The following is a 24,735-nucleotide window of genomic DNA, read 5'->3' as shown; positions in this document are numbered from 1 at the left end:
CGGAGCAAATCTACGGCTCTAGAGACCCCAGATAAAAGTCCAGAAATTTTTTTGCAAGCAAATTTTTTTTTTTTATGGAAATTCTCAATCGATTCCGTTCGATACGGAATTTATTGCAACAGCAAAGCGAATACTTGTGATAATTTATGTTCTATGTCTATAAACAAATTTTTAAATTCTCATATATGTTTACTGTTTAGGTATATATGTAATGTATGAAATAAAAGGAGAGTGTATAATAGCGCAACGAACAGCTGCAGCAAAACCGTTACGTGTAAATGACCCACATGTACACAAACATACGCGGCTTTTTCTATACATAGCCCTTTGACAAATATCTACACACATATATATATATATACCTACATATACACATATATATAGAACTCTAGCCAATCGATAGAAAAATTTTGCACTCCAATAATCGCTCAAATTTAAAACCAACATTTAAAATCCCTCTATCTTCTAAAATATCAAATTTTCAAAAAATTTTACTGACACCTTTTTTGTAGCAAATAAAATTCTCTACAAAATTGATCTGATTCATTTTTCCCATAAGTTTGATAGTTTGCCTGTAAATTAAATTCCATCATAAATGTCCCCTGTTAGGAAATTTCAGGTGACATTTTCAGCAGCCAGAGTTTAAAATTCAAATTCCGGGGAAACTATCAAAGATAACGAAAAAGTGATAAGAGATAATTTTGTAGATAATTTAATTTCCTACAAAAAAGTTCCAGTGGTCTTATGACCTAAGTCCAGTAGTTATCGAGTTATCGCTATCGGAATTCCGAAACTGAGTAAAAAAATTTGAAAAATTGATTTTCATGTAAAAAATTGTGATATGTAATGACTGTAATGATTAAAGCAGATGGTTTTAGAGCCACGTGCCGACACCCGTACGCTCTAGTAGACAGTGCGAGGGATTTCACCCCCCATACGTTAGTTGAACCCACATGGGTAGTCCGATAGGGGACAACTGCACCTGGTGCTGTATTCAAAAATAAACTTCTAACTCTTGTGCCTTTGAGCCAATGGGCGGGTTCGATAATCGCACATGCGCTTAATACTGATCGTTAGTTATATTCAAACATAACTCGCTACCCCAGTATTCAGTGTCATCTTTTGTGAAACGAGTGATTTCCATAACCGACATTGTCGGTTGGATTCACAGTCGCGACTTTACGGTCGTTCTGAAGGAACAGGGAGTGGAAATATAAATAAAAAAAAATATTTATGCCGAATTAGTCATAAGTGAACGTGAATTGCTCATCGCAATACGTCAGAATAAAATTCTGCATTTGAATTCCAGTCCGTTAGTCAGTTTCACTGCTCGGGCGTTTGCGGACGGAAGGATTCCGGTTAGAAAAAGTGACATAAGGCGCTCGGTATACGCGTGCGGATGATACGGACCCACGCGACGTCACACTCTGATGCACATCCGATCTAAGGCCCCATGTGTTTCCTCAAGCGAACAATAGTCGGCGGGGTGCCCGATGGAATCCGATTACGAGGGTAAGAAAGTACTCGGGCTTCAGTTCTTGAGGCGGGAAACCATCGGTCGGACGCTTGGGACCACTAGAGACACTATTTTGGGCAGACGGGACTAAAAACGTGGGCCAGGAAGTGAAAAATTGCAATTTGGTTCTGAAAAGGGCTCAAAAGTCGACGGGATTTGGATTTGGGGCCATTTTCTGGGCTGGGTGTGAGTTATTTTGTAACGGGACTGCCATTTTCGTGTTCCGCGGGTGAAAATACGGTGGAAAAGTGCATTTGGATGCTGGGATTTGGAAATTCTGGGATCCGTTTTCAGAAGGGTTCCATGAAATTTGATTTCGGTCCCATTTTCTGGGCCTCGTGTGCATAATTTTGAATTAAGGAGGCCGGAATCGTGTTCCTGAGGTCAAAATACATAAGAAAAGTGCAGTCAGGTGTTGGAATTCGTAAAATCTGGAATCCGTTTTCAGAAGGGTTCCAAAAGACGCAACCGAAAATTAACTTTGGCTTCAGTTTTTGGAGTCTGAGTGCATAATTAGGAACTGGGACTATAAAAATCGTGTTCCTGAGGTCGAAATACGTGGGATAAGTGTATTCAAGTGTTGGAATTAATAAATTTTGAGTTACGTTTCAAAAAGGGTTTGAAATTTGAAAAAATTCCGAAAAGATGTCGGGCTTCAAAAGGATGCAGAGCCGGGTTTTCTGGAACCAAATGGCTCGGCATGATCTCGATATCGCTCCGCTGATTTGCAAAACCAGCCCGGAAAGGCAAATCGACCGCGCAGACGCTTCCTACTGCAATTTTGGGCGCGACAGTGACACGGACACTGACAAAATAAGCGAGAACAGTTTCACTGCTGGTGATCAGGTTGACAGTAATTGCAACATAACCGCGTGTTTTGTCACCGATAAGACCCAAGATGATTTACCCGAAGAAAATGGCAACTCCTCAATGGTCCCAGAAATAGAAAACGCGCAACTCGCGAGAGTTCTTAGCCCTGACCAAGGCCACGGCAGCCTCGATTCCGGTTTCTCGGACTCTGAGAACTCAAAGTCGGGAAATTTGGACACCAGCCGCAGGCGCAGGAAGCGAAGGAAAAAACGCGATGGAAAAGTCGTAAATAAAAATTTATTCTGGATGAAACCGAGTCACACTTCGACTCCGAAAGCGGAAAATATTGAAACGCTGAGGAATTTGACTTACACTAAGGATTCGGAGGACTTCGATGAATTTCGTGACTCAACCGATTGCGCTAAAAGGTTTGTATCTATTTTTTATATTTTTATATATATAAATATATGTATTGAAGATAAATATATAAATGAGACTTCAATCGGAAGAAAAATTTAATCAGATAAAAATAAATGTCATTCATTTACAAACGGATGAGTCAAACAAATATGAGATAATCTTATATTTTATATACATTTAGATTATGTCATAAATATATATCATTCTTTATATATATTTTACCTCATTTTTTTAATTGGAGGAAAACTGGAACCCGGCCCATTATACCCCTATCATATATATATATATATATATGTTATATATAATATATATATATATATATATGTTATATATAATATATATATATATATATACATAAATTAGGAATTCGATGCCCTTTAAAATAAGTACCCACATGATATATTTATTATTTAAAATATATATATATCTATATTTATAAATATATATAAATATGAAAAAATATATCATGTGGGTACTCATTTGAAAGCACACAAAATTTCCTATACATTTACATATATTTTAGTAGTCTGGGGTAACATGGGCCGCGAACCAAAAGTCTAAAATTACACTTTTAATAAAAAATTTGCGTTTTCTTAAATTTTTAGCCGAACTATCAGACTTATCGTGAATATATATATATATATATAAATATATAATATATATATATATATATACATAAATTAGGAATTCGATGCCCTTTAAAATAAGTGCCCACATGATATATTTATTATTTAAAATATATATATATATTTATATTTATAAATATATATAAATATGAAAAAATATATCATGTGGGTACTCATTTGAAAGCACACAAAATTTCCTATACATTTACATATATTTTAGTAGTCTGGGGTAAAATGGGCCGCGAACCAAATGTCAAAAATTCTACTTTTCATAAAAATTTACGTTTTCTTAAATTTTTAGCCGAACTATCAGACTTATCGTGAAATTCTCAAGGACCTTTTTTGTCCAGAATTTAATTCTCTACAAAATTGTTCCTTATAATTTTTCACCTATCTCCAACAGTTTACCCATAAATTCAAATTAACTAAACAAAAATCTCGTACCACGAAATTTATACTCTCCCTGCTCGCGGGCCATTTTACCTCTGGCATAAAAAAAATTTTCATCCAAAGCATTGTTATCTGATAATTGAATCAACAAGACAAAACGTTAAAAATAGACAAACAAAAAATATAATAAAATTGAATTTAAATTCAAGCCGTCGCTTCTCTACGTGATTTTATTCATTAAAATTTATCCTATCACGTCGATCTTAAATACTACTGTCTTGTAAGAGTGTTCAGTTACCAACAACTCTTCTTTATTATCAGTCAAATATATAATCTCTAGTTATATTTATTTATTTTATCAACGAGAAAAAAAATTATTGTAAAATAGCATCCAAGTTTTATCCGGAGCTCATGCGCTCAAGGAGTTTCTTGCAATTTATTTCACTTTATATATATGTATATGTATATATATGTAATGTGTAATGTGTTTATGAGTGTACAGTGTATATAGAGTACATAGCGCGGGTAAAGGTGAACAATATACAAAGAATGAAAGCTAATGACTAAGACACGTGGTTAGTCATCTGCAGATGTTTGAGCTGAGATTCATTTTTATATCAAATATACAAAATATATATACTGATTACTCACTAGATTATTATTCAGTTGGTTTTCCTCCTTTCTTAGAATGGTCGTTACACGGTAATAATTTTATTTTTCATATTTCAATTTTAATAATTAATTTTTTTTTAATTCGCGGGTTTCGCGGATTTCGCGGTTTCGTGGAATCGGGAGTCGAAGAAAAAAATGGTACAAAAATGGAAAGGTGATTTTGGGTGACAGTTGGGAAAATTTGTTGAAGAAAAAAAAAAATTTTGGAAATTAAAAAAAAAATTTCGTTAATGCAGAAATATATGAATGTATATACATAAATATATGTGTTGATATATATTTATGAATGAGGAATTTGACGCCCTTTAGAATGAGTACCCACATGACGTATTTAATATAAAAAATATGTATGTAGATATATACTTATATTTATGAGTATATATAAATATATGAATAAGTGTATCATGTTGGTACTCATTTTAAAGCATATTTAATTTCATATACATATATATATGTGTGATATATATTTTCAGGTTCTGGGGTAAAATGAACCGGAAATTAAATTTTTTAAATTCCGTTTGTATTGAAAATTTATTTTACATTAAATTATTATTCAACTCGTTTTCCTCGTTTCTTAGAATAGTCATATGACGGTATTTATTTTTTGTAGAAAAAGTTTTTCTGAAGGAATAAAAATTTTAATTTAGAAAAATTTAATTTCGAATGAAAATTAAAAAAATTTTTATTGCAGATTTTGAATACTTTTTATCTTTCAGAAGGATTTGACGCTGAAGGAGTAAAGATAGAGGAAAATCATATTAAATCTTTTTTGTAGAAAATTCAATTTCCTACAAAAAATTTTTCATACATTTTCTTCATATCTCTGATATTTAACCCGCAATTTTAAATTCAAACTAAAAAAAATTCCCTCCTAAAAAATTTTTGATCTCCATCTTTGAATTAGAATTCCTATTAAACTATCAGAGATACAAAAAATTTATATCAGACCTTTTTTCTCGAGAATTTAATTTCCTACAAAAAAGTCCTTTGCCATTTTTCTATATCTCCATAACTTTTGCTGGAATATTGAATCCAAGGTTACCAAATTAAAATTATTTTCAGAATCGAGCTTCCAGACTCTCCAGGGTCATCCCAAGAATGTCTAGGAGATTTTCTCTACGAAGTAGAGCCACCGGAAGACGAAGCGAGCTCAGCATCCCGTGACTCGACGCCATCTTTCAACGGTCCCTGGTACACGCGGATGTCCAATGAGTCGTCAAAGTCCTCTGGGTCACAAGAAACGAAATCGAAATTCACGTCAGGAACAAAAACTCCCTGGCAATTTATCGCTCAGTCCAGTAGTTCGTCGGTTCAAGTCTGGCTCCAAGACCTGGTGCAAGACGTAGACAACGAATGCTACATCACGCTGCAGAGCAAAGCCTTACCCAGGCGTAATTTGCATACCGAGGATGCGCAGACAAGAGATTTGAAACTTTTAACGACCGCGGCGACTTCAGCGGCGACCGAATTGCTCGTGAGGGCTGAAGGGTTCAATCGACATGTCCAGGAAGTTATCAGGTAAGTTTTTAAAAAATTTTTTAAGTTTTACTGGAGAATAATTTGAGTTACTTTGCAGAAAAATCGGACAAGCGGAAGCTAGAGACGAACGCGATTGGCTTAGAAGTATTGAAGAGGAGGCGTTTTCTATTTTGTCTGAATTAGGCGCACCTCCGCCGCGAAGAATCCACGACGGAAGTGTCAGGACTATCTTAAATCAGTTAGAGTCCTTGAAGAATATGGTCAATCACACTCTGGACACGCGATTGGATTTTTATATCGAGGTAAGGAAATTTTTTTGAGGACACCAGGGTTGTGGGTACTCGTTTTACAGGAAATCTCATTTGTAACACGAAAATACTAGTCATGATTTAAAAAAAAAATTTTTGAAAAATTTTAACTTTTCAAAAAAATTCAAAATTTTGGTTTTTGATTTAAAAAAAATTTTGATATGATTTCTGGGATCCTGGTGTGATTTCGCGTGGAATGAGTACCCACATGACTAGGGTATGTTCGAAAATAAACTTTTCATAAAAAAATTCAAAATTTCGGTTTTTGATTTAAAAAAAATTTTGATATGATTTCTGGGATCCTGATGTGATTTCGCGTGGAATGAGTACCCACATGACTAGGGTATGTTCGAAAATTAACTTTTCATAAAAAAATTCAAATTTTTAATTGCAGCGAGTAGTACGAGGTCTGGAAGAAGCTCCCCGAGAATCAGGATCTGCAGCCCGTGGAGCCCTTGCTGCTCTGACTGCCTTAGGACTCGCAGGCTCTAGAGCCGGAAACTCAATCGCACGTTGCTCTGGAGTTCGAGCCCTTCTGACCTCACTGATCTCCGCCAGTCGTTTGTCCTCCGAACTTCGAGCCTCAAGCCTTCGAGCCCTCGCCAGCGTGTGCTGCTGCCCTCTAGCAATCGACCACTTCATCAAAGAAGGAGGCCCTGAAATCCTCGTTGACCTTTTGACCTCGCCCTCGACTCCCGAGCGCGAGAAAATTGAGGCCACGGCTCTCATAGTCCAAGTGACGGCCCCCTGGATCGACGCCTTGGGCCTTCGACACTTCGAGCCCTTCGCAGCCCCACTGACCCTCACGCTCATCTATCTCGCCGAGTCCTGCGCCTGCGCCCAAACATTACTCCTGTGCGCAGCCGCCTTAAACAACCTCAGCGACTCTCCCGCCTTCGTCGACGCCATTTTGACCCACGAAAGTATCCGTCGGCTTATAAAATGCGTGAAGAAGAAGGCGCCCTCTATCTGGCTCATGGAACAAGTCGCCATGTTGATAAATAAACTAGCCCGGCATCCAAAGGCCAGGAAACATCTCGCCAAAGCCAGAGCCTCCGTTGCCCTCGTCTGCTTCCTACGCATGGCGCCACCTGGACTCGAGGACGCGTACCACCGGCTCACGGTCACTGCTGCCACCGCCTTAATGAGGCTCTGCGTGGATCCTGAAATCGCCAAACAAGTAGTGGCAGTCGGAGGCGACGACTGTCTTCCGAAATTCAACAAAATGGACGACCACCAACAAGATGGCGGCTTGGTCCGATATACCAACAGTCTAAGAATCGCGTGTAAAAAAGCTACTAAGTGTATCGATGACGCTAAGGCTTGTGATTACTCTGTTGAATAATTTTCATATATAGATATATATTTATAATATAAAATGTATATTGTGCCATAAATCATAAGAATTTTAAATAAAATACATAAAAAATACGATAATTAATTTTCTTATGTCCACATTTCTAAAAAAATTTATTAAAGGCCTTGAGAAGTTGATTTTCTCGAGATTCCGTTGGTTGATTATTAATTTCGTTCTTGTAGAAGATGCCTACGGTCAATTTTCGAGTGGCTCGAAGGACCAAATGTCAAATTCTGAGGCTAGGTCATGGATTGGGGACTTGTATGATATGGGAGGGGTAAATATGCTTGCGCAGGCTCATATTTAGATATACTGAATATATATACATATATTTGTAATTAAACATATATATATATTGTGCTAAAACAATTTTAAATGAAATAAATAAAAAATACGGTAATTAATTTTTTTTACACAGAATTTTGTAAATAAAGTCGATGGAGGCCTGGGTACGTTGATTTTCTAGGGATTTCGCTGGTTGATGATTAATTTCGTTCTTGTAGAGGATACCTACGGTCAATTCTCGTGTGGCTCGAAGGACCAAATGTCAAATTCTGAGGCTAGGTCATGGATTGGGGGCTTGTATGATATGGGAGGGGTAAATATGCTTGCGCAGACTCATATTTAGATATACTGAATATATAAACATATATTTGTAATTAAACATATATAAATTGTGCTAAAACAATTTTGAATAAAACAAATAAAAAATACGGTAATTAATTTTTTTACACAGAATTTTGTAAATAAAGTCGATGGAGGCCTGGGTAAGTTGATTTTCTAGGGATTCCAAGGGTCAGTTTTTGATATCGTTCTTGTGGAAGATGTCTACGGTTGTTTCTAGAGTGGCTCGAAGGGCCAAATCACAGGCGCCGAGACTGAATTTGCTATCGGGTGCTTTGAAGTAATCGAGGCCTCGTCCGATTTTTATAACCCAGCCATTATTGAGGCTAGAAAATTCAAAATGGGTCAGCTTTGGGTCCAATGGAGAGACGGGAGATTGAGGGGGAAAATGGGCCAGTAGAATGTTTGCAAGGAAATTGCGGGTTCAGTTTTAGAGATACGATAAAAATTGTGAGGAATTATTTTGTACAGAATTCAATTCTCTATAAAATGGAGTGGGGGGGGGGGTTAATAGAAATTTAAAAATATTTAGTTACGTTATTTGTCGGTCATGAAGAGTTTCAGAGAAGTTTACATCCATTTTGATATTCGACTGTTGCAAGCTGAGTTTCAATTCCTGCAGTCGTGTAATTTGATTTTTTGAATCTTCTGGATCTTGCGTTGTTGTCAAAATTATTTTACTCAAAGACGAACATTTACGGACAGCTAACTCACATAATCGCACTAAATTTAAACACTAAAACAAATAAAATATATTTTTTTTTTTTCTAAAAAAATTTTAGTTTTAATTTTTTAGAAAAATATTTTGAAAAATGCAGTGCAAGTTTGAATAAAATAATAACGAATCAAATTTTGAGTATTTTTAATAAAAATAAAAAAGTTATTTTGAGTTAATTTCAAAAAAATTTTTAAATTTTAATTTCTGCCGGAATTCGAAATTTAAAAAATAGAAAATGATATATCAGCTGAATGAAGTAATCAATCAAAAATAATAATAATTAACCTGATGATAAGCTCGAATATACGGATCTTCAACGTGTATCCAAACCACATTATTATCTAAAAATCTGCCAAACAAACTGTCGTAATCATGACCAGTAGCACCAGCTTCGATTTTCGTCTGTTCCCGATACTGTCCCAGTGCTTTTTTTTCTTCAATTATTTCTTTCAATTTTTCCGCGCGATCCAAATAACCTTTGGCTTTCAGACGCAAGTGGTCTTTTTTTTTTGCATCAGTTACTTCTAAAAAAATATGACATTAATTTTTTTTTAATATGATACTGGAATTCACTGACATCTAACTTTTGGATCAAAATAAAAACGATGCATTTGAAAATAAAAATATTTTGAAAAATTGCACCTGTAGTTTTTTAAATTTTCTACACGTGCATTTTTTTATTTTTTTTTTTTTTATATTTCATTGATGAAAAAAAAAATTCGCAAATTATCGTCTGCTAACTTGAAGACCGTAATTTTTTATGATACTGAAGTTAGCCGACGTCTAATAATTTTTGGATTTTTTAAAAGACGATAAATTATAAAAAAAAAAAAAATTTGAAAAAATTGCACCTGTAGTCTTTTTAATTTTCTACATGTGCATTTTTTTAGTTTTTTTTTTTTTTTATTTCATTGTTCAAAAAAAAATCAAAAAATTTTTAATTGTCTGCTAACTTTAGGATCATTAATTTTTTTAAAAATTAAATTACAGAATTTTGAATAAAATTTTACCCTTTATTGTGTTGAGTAAAACTTGCAGACCTTCTTGATATAATACTAGTGCCAGAGTATATTGTTCTTTCTTGTCCATATCAACGGCACGTGTCAATATTTTTATCGCCGCAGTCTCCATATTTTTTTTTTATTTCCACTAATTGATATATTTATTTATTCAAAAATTTTAAACGAATCCTCGTTTTAAAAACGCGAGTAAAATCATGAAGAGGCTAAAAGAAAAATATTTTCAAATTTCAAATAAAATTTTAATTTTAAAATTTTTTTAATCATAGGATTTTGAAATTAAAAATTAATTATTATAATTATTCAATTTTTTTAAGTGATTACTCGATAAATTTGCGGGAAATTTCAAAATTTATAATTAAAAAAGGAAAATTTGAATTTTTTAATTTTTTTTAATCATAGAATTTTTAAATTAGAAATCAATTATTATAATTATTCAATTTTTTAAAGTGATTACTCGATAAATTTGCGGGAAATTTCAAAATTTAATTAAAAAAAAAAAATTTGAATTTTTGAATTTTTTTAATCATAAAATTTTTAAATTACAAATTAATTATTATAATTATTCAATTTTTTTAAGTAATTACTGGATAAATTTGCGGGAAATTTGAAAATTTAATTAAAGAACAAAAATTTGAATTTAAAAATTTTTTTAATCATAGGATTTTTTAATTACAAGTTAATTATTATAATTATTCAAATTTTTTTTAGTAATTACTCGATAAATTTGCGGGAAATTCAAAAATTTAATTAAAGAAAAAAAATTTGAATTTTTTTAATCATAGGATTTTTAAATTACAAGTTAATTATTTTAATTATTGAGTTTTTTTAAGTAATTACTCGATAAATTTGCGGGAAATTTAAAAATTTAATTAAAGAACAAAAATTTGAATTTTAAAATTTTTTTAATCATAGAATTTTTAAATTACAAATTAATTATTATAATTATTCAATTTTTTAAAGTAATTACTCGATAAATTTACGGGAAATTTAAAAAATTTAATTAAAGAAAAAAAATTTGAATTTTAAAATTTTTTTAATCATAGAATTTTTAAATTACAAATTAATTATTCAATTTTTTTAACTGATTACTCGATAATTTTGCGGGAAATTTAAAAATTTAATTAAAGAAAGAAAAATTTGAATTTTTAAATTTTCGCGCCGAATTTTAAATGCGCGCGCAACGACGACGGAATGAAAAACATGTCAGTGAGCAGCCCAGTAGTTAGTAAACTTCTAACCTCTAGTGTTTACGTAAATCAACAAAACAAAACATATTAATAATAAATATATAATTTAAAAAATATATAAATAATTTTATTATTTACTAATAATAAAAATAATAACAATAATAGTAATTTTTAAAAACTTACCAACTGTCATTTGAATTAAAATTTAAATATAAAAATAAAATTTAATTATTTGTAATTAGTGTCGAGTGTTTGAATAATAAATAAGTAAATAAATAAATGAATTAAAATGAAATCAAGTAAAAATAATAATGAATCAGGTACAACAATACTGTGGGGTGAATTACCAACACGGGAAAATCATAAGCAAGAAATAATAACACCGGATATTATTGAAAATATTTGGCGGCAAGTTTTGGATGACTGCAGTAATTCAAATGATAATTTAAATAATTATCAAACTGAACAACCGCCTCAATTTATTCAGTAAGTTTTTTTTTTTATTTAAACTTTGGAACCATGGAATTTTTTTTTTGAATTTAAAAATTTTGGTTGTCATTAAAAAATTTTTATTTTATATTTTAAAAATTTAAAAAGTTCCCGGCTGTCATTGAAAATTTTATTTTTTATTTTAAAAATTTAAAAAGTTCCCGGCTGTCATTAAAAATTTTTATTTTTTATTTTAAAAATTTAAAAAGTTCCCGGCTGTCATTAAAAATTTTTATTTTATATTTAAAAAATTTAAAAAGTTCCCGGCTGTCATTAAAAATTTTTATTTTATATTTTAAAAATTTAAAAAAGTTCCCGGCTGTCATTGAAAATTTTATTTTTTATTTTAAAATTTAAAAAGTTCCCGGCTGTCATTAAAAATTTTGATTTTTTATTTTAAAAATTTAAAAAATTCCCGGTCATTGAAAAAATTTCTGAGTGATTTTTATAGCAAAATATTTTTATTTTGTATTTAAGTAAAAAAAAATTTTTGTAATTTTTTCAGGCTGCCAATGGAAAATTCACTTGTACTAAATACTGTGCAGTTACACAGACAGAAATTATCAATTGTAAGTGTAATTAAGTAATTATTTATTTATGTAATTATTATATTTATTAATTAATTAATTTTAGAACAATGGATTAATTGTACGCGGGGTCTCGACTGTCGACGCAAAAGTGGAGGAACCAAAAAATCCTTTCAAATTTTTACCGCCAAGAGAAAAGTAAGAAATAACTCTTGAGTTTACAGAGTTAGGGGTTTAAGGATAAGGACCTTTTTTGTAGAAAATTTAATTCTCTACAAAAAAGGTCCTTGCACTTTTTTACGTAACTCCAATAGTTCTCCGAAAATTCTAATTCAAAGTAGTGGAGAGAAAAAAATCCCATCACTGCAATTTCAACTCCACAAATTTAAAATCAAAATATCTGCTTACCTATCAAAGATATCGAAAAAATCATAAGGACTAATCTTGTAGCTCTTTAAATTCTCCATCAAAAAGGTCCTTGCACTTTTTTACGTAACTCCAATAGTTCTCCGAAAATTCTAATTCAAAGTAATAGAGAAAACAAAATCCCATCACTGCTATTTCAACTCCACAAATTTAAAATCAAAATATCTGCTTACCTATCAAAGATATCAAAAAAATCATAAGGGTCAATTTTGTAGCCCTTTAAATTTCCTACAAAAAATTCCTCTGTCACTTTTCTCCCAATCCCATAGTTCAGCCGCAATTAATAATTTTTTAATCTCAAAGGCGCCCTGTCAAGAAAACCATCACGTGCAATTTGCAATCGGCAACATGTCGCAGCCTATTGAAGCACGCGGTCTGCGTATTAATCGCTCACATGGGCTACGAGCAGTCTTCAGACACAGCAATCGATACATTAGTGGACATAGCAGACAATTTACTACGTAAAATTACACTGACATTTAAATACGCGTGCGAGCAACCCAACACTGGCTTTCCCGTAAGTCTGCGATTAATCGATGATTAATCTGGTTAATAACGAATATTTTTTATGAAATATTTTTAGGATCCCGTGGAGAGGATCCTAGTGGAGGCAGGAATCGGAAGTGTTGCGGATATTCATAATTATTATCAGAATTACGTAATAAAATACGAGGCCAGAATGAAAAAAAAAGTCGAGGCGATGGTTTGTAAGCAACAATTGGAACTGAGCAGCGCTGCAAAGTGAGTTAATTAACAATTAATCATTCGTAATATTAATTAACAGAGTATTATTGATTAATAAATGATTAATTGATATTTTAGAATGGAGCTGGATGAAGTCGTTAACAAACTGCAGTTCGATGACTTGGATAATTTTGTTAACGCATACAAAGACGTGCCTACTCTCCAGTTACTTGACCCAGAAATAGGATTCCCGCCGAGTTTGGACGCTGGGTTCCAGATGCTACACAGTTTGGAACAAGATGAGTAAGTTTTGATTTTTATTTTCCGTTAATATGTCGGGTATTTTTTTGAGAATTGCTCGGGAGGAAAAATGGAAGGGGGGAGAGTACAGAGGAGGTGATGGCGAGTTGAATGAGTACCCACATCGATATATTTAGTCGAGTAGGTATTTTAATGAAAAATGGCGGATTTGTTAATTGTCAATTAATCGAAGTAAAATGCGACAGAAATATAGGGTTGTGGGTACTCATTCTGTGGGTAATTTTGACGGGAGTTAAGATCTAGAGTAGACGAATTTAAAAATTGAAATTTGAAATTCCATCTTGGAAATTAATTTTTTTTTTTCAAATAAATGATGCCATTGAATTAGAGAGTTAATTTCCTGAAGATTGAGTACCCACATCGATATATTTAGTAGAGTAGGTATTTTAATGAAAAATGGCGGATTTGTTAATTGTTAATTAATCGAAGTAAAATGTGACAGAAATATGGAGTTGTGGGTACTCATTCTGTAGGTAATTTTGACAGGAGTTAAGATCTAGAGTAGACGAATTTAAAAATTGAAATTGGAAATTCCATTTTGGAAATTATTTTTTTTTTTCAAAATGAATAATACCATTAAATTAGAGAGTTAATTTCCTGAAGATTGAGTACCCACATGGATATATTTAGTTGGGATATTAAAATGTCATTAATGATGATTAATTATTAAATCAAGGGGCATCGAATCTGAACATGGGGTTGTGGGTACTCAGACTACGGGAAATTTAGTCAGCTTTCTGAAAATTAACTTCATTTTGCTCTAAATAAATCGCTGTAGTAAAAAATTGTTGATTAACTAGAGTAATATTTTTTTTTAGACTTAATAACTTAGAGACTGAAGAAGATGACACAGATACAGTGCAGCACATAAATAAAAAACAAAAAAAATAATTAAGAAATTTTATTTAAAATAAATTTTCATTTAACAAATATGAAAATTTTAAACTGTATTCCAAGTACCCCATTTCCAAATCACAAAAAAATCCGTCTGATTAATAAGATTAATTAGTTAATCTAAAAATCGTCTTCGATTTCATCATCGTCCTCGTCGCCATCTTGTTTTTTAAGATAGTCCGTAAACAGCTCATTAAGGTCAGTATATTTTTTTTTACTATTGTTTAATCCCAATTTCCTCTTAACTGATTCTCTGATAATTAATTCGCCTTCATTATTAATCATAAGAATTTTATTCATATCAATTTCGACCTTTCCCTGTTCGCGTTTTTTTATTTTTCGATTGATCAATTCTTCCATCGCAGTTTCATCAAGTCGCGTAAATTTTTCAGCCTTGGTATCGCGTTTACTTCTCATTAATGATTCATTAATGTCATTAATCAATCTATCTTTGAAAACTTTATGCTGATTAATCAATCGAGCCATCGGGTGGTCGAATTCTGCAGGTCGCGGTTCATAAATTTTTTTATTAATCCCATTATTAGCTTCATTAATCACTCGATTAATCGCAACTGCGTGAGACTCAACATGATGATGATTAATCGGTGGTTTATAGGACATTAATCGATTAAATAAATCATTAAAATCGGCAGAATTAACTTTCTCTCCCTTACTATTGTTCGCATTAATCATTCCTAACGATTTAGTATCCGTTAAAAATTTGCGTAACTCATTAATCAATTTTCCAATTTGTTCATCCGTTAATCGTATTAACGAATCAGATGATTTTATTGTTATCAATTTAATTTCGCCATCGATTAACGTTAAATTCAAGTGGACGTTGGTAACTTTATCATTAATTAGATTAATCGGTTTCTTAATTCGATACATCGAATTATTGAAGAAAGGACCAGGATTCATGAATATATTAATCATATCGAGTAGCTTTAATTTTTTATCAGAATTAATGACATTAATAACTTTTGTAGATTTAGTATCCGTCAAATCATTGCGTAAGTCGTTAATTAATTGTTTTAATTGAATATCAGTTAATTGAGGTAGTGGATCATGTGATTCGATTGTTATTAATTTAATGGTGTCGTTAATTAACGTTAATTCAATTTGTATGATGTAAGTTTCTTCTTTTTTCAAATTAAATGAATCTTTTTGATTAATCAAATTATTAATAGGATTAATGGGTTCATTATTTGCATTATTGGATACATTAATCACATCAATACGATCATTAGTAAGATTAATGCGCCCGTTAATCGGATTAATGGGTTCATTATTGAGATTAATGCGACCATTCATCTGATTAATGGTTTCATGATTTGAATTAACGCTTCCGTTAATCGGGTTAACGGTTTCATAATTAGAATTAACGCGTCCGTTAATGGAATTAACGGTTTCATGATTAGAATTAACGCGTCCGTTAATCGAATTAATGGGTTCATTATTGAGATTAATGCGTCTATTCATCTGATTAATGGTTTCATGATTAGAATTAACGCGTCCGTTAATCGGATTAATGGGTTCATTATTGAGATTAATACGTCCATTCATTGGATTAATGGGTTCATTAGTAGAAGCAACAGGATTTGGGTGTTCACTAATACGATTAATAGGTTCATTAAGAAGATATTTAGGCTCATTAATGGGAAAATTAATTCCATTAATCAAATTTTTGGATTCATCAGAAAGATTATGATTAATAGGTACATTAGTATGATTAATAGGCTCATCAAAGAGCTTGTTAATAGGATTAATAAGATTTTTGGGTTCACTAGTAGAATTAATAGAGTTTTTGGACTGATTAATTGGCTCATTAATAGCATTAATAGGATTAACGGTTTCATTCAATCCAGTCAGAGAATAAGTGGAATGAATAATGGGATAAATTGAATTAATAAGACCATAGGTAGGATTAATCGGGTTATTAATCGATTTGCCGTTAATTCGATTATCAAATTCGAAGTCATAAAAATCATTTTTTGAATATTTGCTATCGAAATCGATGATATCATTCGATAAATCGTTTAATTCGCTACCAACTTTTGGAATTTGGTACTCGAAAGTTTCGGCCACTAAATCTTCGATGTAATTTGAAGATTCGGAAGGCATCGGATATGGAAATTTAGGAAATTCGGGCCGTGCATCTTCGATGAGAATTCCTGTAACCTATTTAATATAAAAAAAATTTAATAAATGAAATTTTTTTCAAAATTTCGAAATTAAGAAATCGAAATTTTGATCGATTTTATTTTTAGGTTACGGTTTAAAGTTCTTGTGACTTAAAATGGAAAATAACCGATAAAATATTGAAGTTACGGAAAAATGGAAAAGAAAAATTTTATAGGAAATTAAATTTTCTACAAAAAGTGTCTGATATATTTTTTTCATAAATCTAATATTTTAACCAGAATTTTGATTTGAAGTCAAAAAAAAAATTTAAGAATTTAATATTTTATTTAACTGACTTTTAAATTCAAATTGCCGTTAAATTATTAGAGATACAGAAAAATTGTAAGAATACTTTTTTGTAGGAAATTCAATTTACTGCAGAAAAGGTCTCATACATTTTTTTCGTATCTCTAATAGTTTGTCCATTATTTTGAAAAATTAGTGCCCATCTTAAAAAAAATGCAAATATTTTCAATTTTCAAACAGAAATCCAATTTATTAAAAAAAAAAAAAAAATTTATAAGTTACCTCAGTCTGCCTCGCGCCCAGTAAAAAAACACAGAAAAAGTACAAAATCATTTGGTACAAAAAAAATCACTTGTAATTTTTTATCATTAATTTCAAAAATTAATTTTCGCTTAACTTCTTATTTTTTTTATTAAACTAAATAACTAATCGCTGCCGCGTACTTATATACTTTATACTTTAATGCGTTCTCTTCTTCATCTATTTTATCGAAAGATAAAATTCCTAGTGTACAAATATAAAAAAAAATAACATTTTTTCATCAATTAATCGAATAAAAAAAATATGAAGTAAGAATCAAATTAACTATCATTATTTTTTAAGCAATAGACAAATATCAACTTTTAACAAGTGGTAACATATATACATATATACATATATATGAAACAGATATTTACGCGCAATAAAAAAAATTAGTCGTTAGATTGTATCCGTATTAATTACACTTATAATTAAACACTTGTTCAAATAATTATTTTTTCTACACTTGTTAAAAAAAAAAAAAAAAAATTTATATACATATATATATATATATATATATATACATAGATGTATAGAAAATTAAAAATGCTTTCAAATGAATACCAACAAGCTATACTTATTTTCATATATTTTTTAAGATATAAATACTCATATTTATTAACAGAATATATGTCTTATAATTTATTGATAATAAATATGTCATGTTGGTACTCTTTTTAAAGAGCGCAAAATTTCCTATTTTTTAGTGAAATTAAATATATATTAGGGTGATCCAGAAAATAACAAATTTTTTTTTTTTCTTCCAAACAGGTTCAAAAGTTTCATTTAGATAAAAAAAGACGCCTGTGAAAATTAGAGCTCTTAATATTAACATTAAGAGGTTCCTCATCGCACTTTTCTATTCCCCATAAGAATAACATGGGAAAAATTTTTTTTACGTCTTCTGATTTTTATAAGTAGCTAACGATGCGTCATAGGAATAATTGGCAGGCATATTTTTGTAGGGAATTGAATGTTCTACAAAAAAAGATTCTTATCATTTTTTGAGGAATCTATTTGTTCAAAAGTTATTTGAGGTTGAAGTCGAATTAATATTAAATTTTGAGATTTTCTACTTTTCCGGTCAAACTATCAGACTTATTACAAAATATCATCAGACATTTTTTGTAGACAATTTTATTCTCTAAAAGTTATTTTGAATAAAGTTTTTTCGAATTCCGCATTGTTTTCTAGTTATTTTTATTTTAATGTCAAGCTCTTAAAATCGATCAGAATACTATTTTTTTATGAGCATGACATTAAAATAAAAATAACTAGAAAACAATGCGGAATTCGAAAAAACTTTATTAGAAATAACTTTTAGGAAATAAAATTGTCTACAAAGAAGGTCTGGTGATATTTTGTAATAAGTCTGATAAATTCGCCGGAAAAGTAGAAAATCTCAAAATTTAAAATGAATTCAACTTCAACCTCAAATAACTTTTGAACAAATAGATTCCTCAAAAAATGATAAGAATCTTTTTTTGTAGAGCATTTAATTCCCTACAAAAATATGCCTGCCAATTATTCCTATGACGCATCGTTAGCTACTTATAAAAATCAGAAGACGTAAAAAAAATTTTTCCCATGTTATTCTTATGGAAAATAGAAAAGTGCGATGAGGAACCTCTTAATGTTAATATTAAGAGCTCTAATTTATACAGGCGTCTTTTTTTATCTAAATGAAACTTTTGAACCTGTTTGGAAGAAAAAAAAAAAATTTTTTTATTTTTTGGATCACCCTAATATATATATTTATATATATTTTGCTAGGATTCTTAAAAAATTTTTATGTAGTTCTGTATCTCGTCTTAAGTAAGTCTACACTAAGTAAGAACAATAGCTCAGACTTGCTGCAGAATTTCTTAAGATACCATAAGATGGCTGCCCTTACTCTGTATCCATTTTCAGATTTTTTTCTTGATTTCGTAACTTGAATTTTCAAAAATTCATAAAAAATTATTCTACTGCTTAAGAAAATTGGATATAAAAAAATATAAAAATTTCTTATTTTTTTTTACAAGGATTTATTTAACCATACAATCATAAGATAAAATTTTATATGAATCTTTAATAACCTCAAAAAAATAGTAATAAAAAAATAATTATTCAATTACAATCTAAATCGATGTAAGTTTCAAACTGCATTTGAATGCATGGAGCGAAATATTCGGGGAACGGTTCATCTTTGCGTAGTGTATAATATCCTGGCTTAACTTTTCCATCAGGCATTAGAATACTAGAATCATCATCAGTTGTAGTTTCGTATTTTTCCGTACTAGTTTTTACTTCATCATTAATTTTAGTAGTCGTAGATAGATTTTTATTACTTTCCATTGCAGTTTTTACTTCATCATTACTTTCAGAAGTTGTAGCAGTATTTTCAAATTTTTTTAAGTTTACAATTATCTCATTATTATTTCTGGTATTCTCAATAGTATATTTATATTTATTTATATTATAAGTAATTACTCCATCTTTAATAGTTATATCAACATTTCCATCACTATCATTAATAGTTTCAATTGAACGTCCCTTTAATACATTATTATTATTATTATTATTATTATTATTATTATTATTATTATTATTATTATTATTATTATTATTATTATTATTTCGGAGTGTAGGAGTAGCTTTCGAATCGAATAATTCGTTAATTTTCAAATTATTCGTATACCTAAGATTTATGCGTGATTTCGAATTTTCAAAAAATTCACAAGTTTTTAAATTATTCGAATAATTTGTAAATTTTCTAATAATTCATCAATAATTCGATTAATATTCCATTTAATTTCAAATATTTTCTTCGAAAATCGAACATCCCTCGCAGATTTTAATCACGGTGGAAACACCGTGGAAGTGTAAACACCGTGGATCCACCGTGGTTACACGGTGGGTTTGTTCCATTTCACCACCGGGTATACTAGAGTGGTCCAAAAAAAACATGTTCTTTTTTTTCAAGGGCTATTATCTCAAAAGCTTCTCTAAGGTATAAAAAAAATTCCCTCCAAAGCGCAGCTTGATATCTCAATTCTTCAAGAAGCTCAATACATTTATATTTTCCCATTTAAATAACACGTAAAAAATTTTTTTTTTACGTTTTCATTCAGTAAAACTACGAAAAAATTTTTCTCTGAATTTTTAATCAATTATTCTTGTAGGAAATTTCATTCTCTACAAAAAAGTATTGAATTAGTTTTTTCGTAATCCTAACGGGTAAAAAGTTATTGAGCTTTAAATATTCGCCACAAAAGAAAATTTAATTAGATATGAAGAAAATTAAATTCAGTATCCATCCGCAAGTACTAGCTTTAATTGGAAAATATAATGAATTTGGGAGAAAAGGTGAAGAACCGAAACAATATCTGTTACAAATAGTTGCTGATCATAGGAAAAAATTTCCAAATTGTAATAAGAAAAATTATTCATAATTATATAAACGATTATTAAATTATTTAATTATTATAAACAGTTTAGAGTTTGATTAATTTCGAAATAAATACATGCAGTCACCAAAAAAGTTTTCAAAAATTTGAAATTGATTTCGAATCCATAAAAATTAAATAAATTATCTAGTAATGGTGTCAATTCCATCAAAGAGTTGCTCAAACTATCTTCCTTCAAATTTACTTAGTAACGAGTACTTAAAGCTCAATAACTTTTTAACCGTTAGGATTACGAAAAAACTATATCAATACTTTTTTGTAGATAATTAAATTTCCTATAAGCATGATTGATGTAAAATACAGAAAAATTTTTTTTTCTTCATTTTATCGGATGAAAACGTAAAAAAAAAATTTTTTACGTGTTATTCAAATGGGAAAATACAAATGTATTGAGCTTCTTGAAGAATTGAGATATCAAGCTGCGCTTTGGAGGGAATTTTTTTTATACCTTAGAGAAGCTTTAGGAATGATAGCCGAAAAAAAAATTTTTTTTTGGACCACTCTAGGGTATACACAGTGTATCCACTGTGATTACGCGGTGGATACACCGTTATTCCACGGTGGCTTGACCACTGTGTATACACGGTGTTTCCACTGTGATTCCACGGTGTTTACATTGTGATTCAAATCTGCGAGGGATTAAATTTATGTGTAAGTTGTAAAAAATAAAAAAAACAAACTTCATTTCAATACTTTACGAATAATTCAAATTTTTCGAATAAATTAAAAATTTACGAATTCGCGATTATTCGCACACCCCTATTATAGTTATTATTATTATTATTGTAATTAATTACCTTTATTTCAGCAAACGAAATTATAAAGATAACAATGAATAAATTTTTCAACATTTTTATTTTTTAAAATATTTTTTTATTTACGAGTAAAAAGTTAATTGATGACTGGTTTCTTGCTAAATGTCTTTAGTACTGTTATTTTGATTCTTTATATATTAATACTGATTGATATTGATAACAACAATTATAATTATTATTATTATTATTATTTTCTGTTATTAGTAGAATTTCGTAAAAAATTTTGTCAGCAACATTCCAGAGATTATTTCGTTGTTTGTTTTCTTCGAGTACTTGGGGTATTTTTTACATTAATTACATTTTAGTGATACCATTAGGAGTTAATGGATTTTTTAAAAGCGTATGAATATCACCGAGGTCGCAGTAATGGAAACTTCCAAGTCTGAGATCGATAACAGTTATTGCGACTCAATAAATTTAGTATTATGAAATTACTTATGGGAGATACAAAAAATTTGATTGATCCTTTTTTGTAGGGAATTAAATTTCCTATAAAAAAAGTCTGATACAATTTTTTTGTACCTCCAGTAGTTTAAACACAAATTTTATTTAAAATCTTTCAGATTTATAACTTCAAAGTTATTGCTTACAAAAAATTCTGTATTTGTGTAGTAAAAAAAGAAGGTTATTTGCATGCTTGCATGTTTAGGTTTCCACTATATTTGAATGGTGTATTGCCGTACGATGGACGGTGTGGCTCAATAAGTTATAGATCAAATTGAACGGAATATAGTATAGTGCTGGATAGCTCAACTAGTAGAGCACTCGGCGCGATACCGAATTGGTCTGGGTTCGATTCCCAGTTCGGGCTATCTATATTGCACGACTCGTGCTTTACGATCGAAAAATTTTTTTCGCCTCACTTCGGCGACTACTTCAGTTATTATACCCTTGTTAGTTCACGGAATTAAGATATTTTGCATACTACTTTAAAAATAATTTAAAGGAGATTAGTTTCATACTTTTCAAAAATTTATTTAATTCAATAAAAACGGAAAAAAACATCAAAATAGTTTCAAAAAATTTCTTGTCCGTCAAGTACGGACCCCGTATACATGATAACTTGCGAAAAAATCCAGTAATTGAATCAAATTTTTTTTTTTTAATTCTTTGAACGATTTGTAGGTCCCCTATTGCGAATGACTAGGTAACTCAGTGTCGTTTGATTACAATTAATAAAAGAACAAAAAAGGCTGTATAACTATATCTATGTATAAGTAACGCGATATATATATTTTTAATTAAATAATTTTCAAAATTGAAGTGAATTTTTTTTGAACTAATAGTATAAATTTTTTGTTATAGCTTTTTCGGTCTAAAATTAAATTAATATGATATTTTCTAAGATACACTGAGAAAAAAATACTTTTATCAAGAACATTTACTTGAGACAAAAACATATATTCTTGATAATTTTCAAGAATATATAATTTTGTCTCAAGAATTCGTAGAATTGAAGGAAATAATTTTTATTTAATTCAAGTAAAGCTATTCTTTTGTTTACTCATAATATAATATCAAATTCATATAATAACAAAAATAAATTTGATGCTCTTTTCTCAAGAAATTGATAATTAATAATAATAAAATGAATATTTTTAACGGATTTCTTGAACCAAGAAATTCTTGTTTGGAAAATAGTATTTTTTTTTCTCAGTGTAAGGTAGCGAATAGATAAAAAAAAAATTTGGAAAATCCAAAAGTGCACGCCTCGAACGCTCATATTATAATAAAATTAATTATTAATGTTTTTTCTTAATTACAAAATTTTTGAATAAACATCTAGACATTCCTTATTTTTTTTTTTTTTTTAATTTAGTTAATTGGATAACAGTTGGCAAGTCAATTTATCACACGATATAATAAAAAAAAAAAAAAAAATTATCTGATGGTAAAGTGGAGCCTTACAATATCAGCAAAGTTTCATGATAATCATGCCTACTTACATTTGTGGGGGAAAAATGGCGGATTAAGCATTAGTAAAGATAATCAGTTTTCAGTTTTGAATTGATAATAAATGAACGAGAAGGACTACAGTAGTAATATTTAAAAGGCTTCTATTCTACTAAAATCTGAAGCTATTGAAAAAAAAGTTAGACTGATTAATTCAGTTTTTCGAGAGATATCTTGCTCACACACGGACATCCCAATTGACGTCCAACTAGTCTCATGTTAAATAATTTTTTTCTTATTATAGTGTAGCTTAATGAAATTTTTAATTAAATCCAAATTATTCTTTAGAATTTTCTCAAGACATTGGTGTACTTTTTTGTCCACAGAGGTGATTTATGAAATTAGCAGAAATGATTAAAGGTAGGAAAATCCCGTTTTCACGACAAGTCGATTATAGAGCACAACCTCTCCCGCTATCGCGTCCGAAGCGTGCAAAAAAATTAACCATTTAACCGGTTAAACCCTCAGCTAATTAGCCTAGCTAATTTGAGTTAACCGGTTAAGCCTTTGGCTGCTTAGCCAAGCTAATGAAGTTAACCGGTTAAATTAGCTAAGCTGATGAGCTAGCCAACTAATTAACCTGCACGGAGAAAATTAAATGATTGCAGTTACTATCTATTTATGGTAAAATTTTTTACCATCAACCCGATGGTAGTGACAACTATCTGGATGATTGTATAAATCATATTTATGGTAACTGTTACAATCATGTATGTTAATTAGAGATAGTTACAGTTATCATTTTAAATAGTTTTATTTACGATCTAGATGGTTACAGTTACCATCAGAAATTGTAGTAGTTACCATTAAAGATGATTAAAGTAACCATCTAAGACAATTAATGATGTTACCATTAATGATGTTCTTGTCAGCATTGGATGTCATGAACCCTTACCATACAAAATAGACGACCTTGTTCAAGACATTCAATGGACAAGTTTTCAGAATGATAGAATAACAATTAATTCAATTATAATGAAACCGTCTGACAGACCATCATTTTACCAAGTTAAAAAAATACTAAATGTCAACAATGGCCAAATTTTATTCATTACCCAGTACTTGGATGATTGTTATTTCGATGAACACACTCAATCATTCAAAGTTATTAACAGAAGCTCTCTCGCTTGGAAATTTTTTTTTATGCTGATATTGAAGACTGTACAGTAACTTATTTCAATATTTTAGACAATCAAGTGTACATAACTAAATTATGGATTTAAATAATTGTAAAAAATAAATAATTGTCATTTTTTTGTAAAAATTTTATAAATAAAATTTAAGTATGTTTATCATCATATTTGTAATCAAAAATTTA

At 30.1% G+C, this 24,735-nt stretch overlaps 4 protein-coding genes across 4 annotated transcripts; 2 read left to right on the top strand and 2 right to left on the bottom strand.

Moving 5' to 3' along the window:
* Nucleotides 1-875: 875 nt before the first annotated feature.
* LOC130668627 (protein inscuteable homolog) lies at nucleotides 876-7,662 on the top strand. Its single transcript, XM_057470993.1, has 4 exons — nucleotides 876-2,754; nucleotides 5,497-5,952; nucleotides 6,011-6,215; nucleotides 6,616-7,662. The coding sequence occupies exons 1-4, from the start codon at nucleotides 2,162-2,164 to the stop codon at nucleotides 7,564-7,566; spliced, it is 2,205 nt and encodes a 734-aa protein (XP_057326976.1). The 5' UTR covers nucleotides 876-2,161; the 3' UTR covers nucleotides 7,567-7,662.
* Nucleotides 7,663-8,201: 539 nt separating this feature from the next.
* Nucleotides 8,202-11,451, bottom strand: LOC130668637 (MIT domain-containing protein 1-like). Its single transcript, XM_057471022.1, has 5 exons — nucleotides 11,313-11,451; nucleotides 9,931-10,145; nucleotides 9,206-9,444; nucleotides 8,739-8,938; nucleotides 8,202-8,528 (listed from the first exon to the last, which is right to left on the bottom strand). Exons 2-5 carry the CDS (start codon nucleotides 10,049-10,051, stop codon nucleotides 8,375-8,377), a joined length of 714 nt encoding a protein of 237 aa, XP_057327005.1. The 5' UTR covers nucleotides 10,052-10,145; nucleotides 11,313-11,451; the 3' UTR covers nucleotides 8,202-8,374.
* LOC130668632 (STAGA complex 65 subunit gamma-like) lies at nucleotides 11,419-14,549 on the top strand. The gene is made up of 7 exons (XM_057471006.1): nucleotides 11,419-11,615; nucleotides 12,124-12,187; nucleotides 12,252-12,343; nucleotides 12,875-13,088; nucleotides 13,155-13,312; nucleotides 13,394-13,558; nucleotides 14,395-14,549. The coding sequence occupies exons 1-7, from the start codon at nucleotides 11,419-11,421 to the stop codon at nucleotides 14,465-14,467; spliced, it is 963 nt and encodes a 320-aa protein (XP_057326989.1). The 3' UTR covers nucleotides 14,468-14,549.
* Nucleotides 14,550-14,590: 41 nt separating this feature from the next.
* LOC130677975 (protein PFC0760c-like) lies at nucleotides 14,591-19,677 on the bottom strand. The gene is made up of 4 exons (XM_057484958.1): nucleotides 19,673-19,677; nucleotides 19,418-19,622; nucleotides 15,712-16,651; nucleotides 14,591-15,633 (listed from the first exon to the last, which is right to left on the bottom strand). The coding sequence occupies exons 1-4, from the start codon at nucleotides 19,675-19,677 to the stop codon at nucleotides 14,591-14,593; spliced, it is 2,193 nt and encodes a 730-aa protein (XP_057340941.1).
* Between the last annotated feature and the right edge of the window lie 5,058 nt (nucleotides 19,678-24,735).

The sequence above is a fragment of the Microplitis mediator genome, chromosome 1, assembly GCF_029852145.1.
Source record: "Microplitis mediator isolate UGA2020A chromosome 1, iyMicMedi2.1, whole genome shotgun sequence".
Taxonomy (NCBI): Eukaryota; Metazoa; Arthropoda; class Insecta; order Hymenoptera; family Braconidae; genus Microplitis; species Microplitis mediator.
The sequence above is the reverse complement of the archived record's forward strand: the minus strand, read 5'-3'. Positions and strand labels throughout refer to the sequence as shown.

Excerpts from the sequence above, each read along its gene's own strand:
- LOC130668627 (XM_057470993.1), top strand. The coding sequence starts at position 2,162 with ATGTCGGGCTTCAAAAGGATGCAGAGCCGGGTTTTCTGGAACCAAATG. Across the intron at positions 5,953-6,010 it reads CATGTCCAGGAAGTTATCAG|AAAAATCGGACAAGCGGAAG; the intron begins GTAAGTTTTTAA and ends GTTACTTTGCAG. Across the intron at positions 6,216-6,615 it reads GATTGGATTTTTATATCGAG|CGAGTAGTACGAGGTCTGGA; the intron begins GTAAGGAAATTT and ends TTTTAATTGCAG.
- LOC130668632 (XM_057471006.1), top strand. The coding sequence starts at position 11,419 with ATGAAATCAAGTAAAAATAATAATGAATCAGGTACAACAATACTGTGG. Across the intron at positions 12,188-12,251 it reads ACAGACAGAAATTATCAATT|AACAATGGATTAATTGTACG; the intron begins GTAAGTGTAATT and ends AATTAATTTTAG. Across the intron at positions 13,313-13,393 it reads GAACTGAGCAGCGCTGCAAA|AATGGAGCTGGATGAAGTCG; the intron begins GTGAGTTAATTA and ends TTGATATTTTAG.
- LOC130668637 (XM_057471022.1), bottom strand. The coding sequence starts at position 10,051 with ATGGAGACTGCGGCGATAAAAATATTGACACGTGCCGTTGATATGGAC. Across the intron at positions 8,939-9,205 it reads ATATTCGAGCTTATCATCAG|TGTTTAAATTTAGTGCGATT; the intron begins GTTAATTATTAT and ends TATTTGTTTTAG. Across the intron at positions 8,529-8,738 it reads CTTCATGACCGACAAATAAC|CCTCAATAATGGCTGGGTTA; the intron begins GTAACTAAATAT and ends TGAATTTTCTAG.
- LOC130677975 (XM_057484958.1), bottom strand. Across the intron at positions 16,652-19,417 it reads TTCTAATGCCTGATGGAAAA|GTTACAGGAATTCTCATCGA; the intron begins GTTAAGCCAGGA and ends TATATTAAATAG. Across the intron at positions 15,634-15,711 it reads CATTAATCTTACTAATGATC|ATTCATTTAATTTGAAAAAA; the intron begins GTATTGATGTGA and ends TTAATCAAAAAG.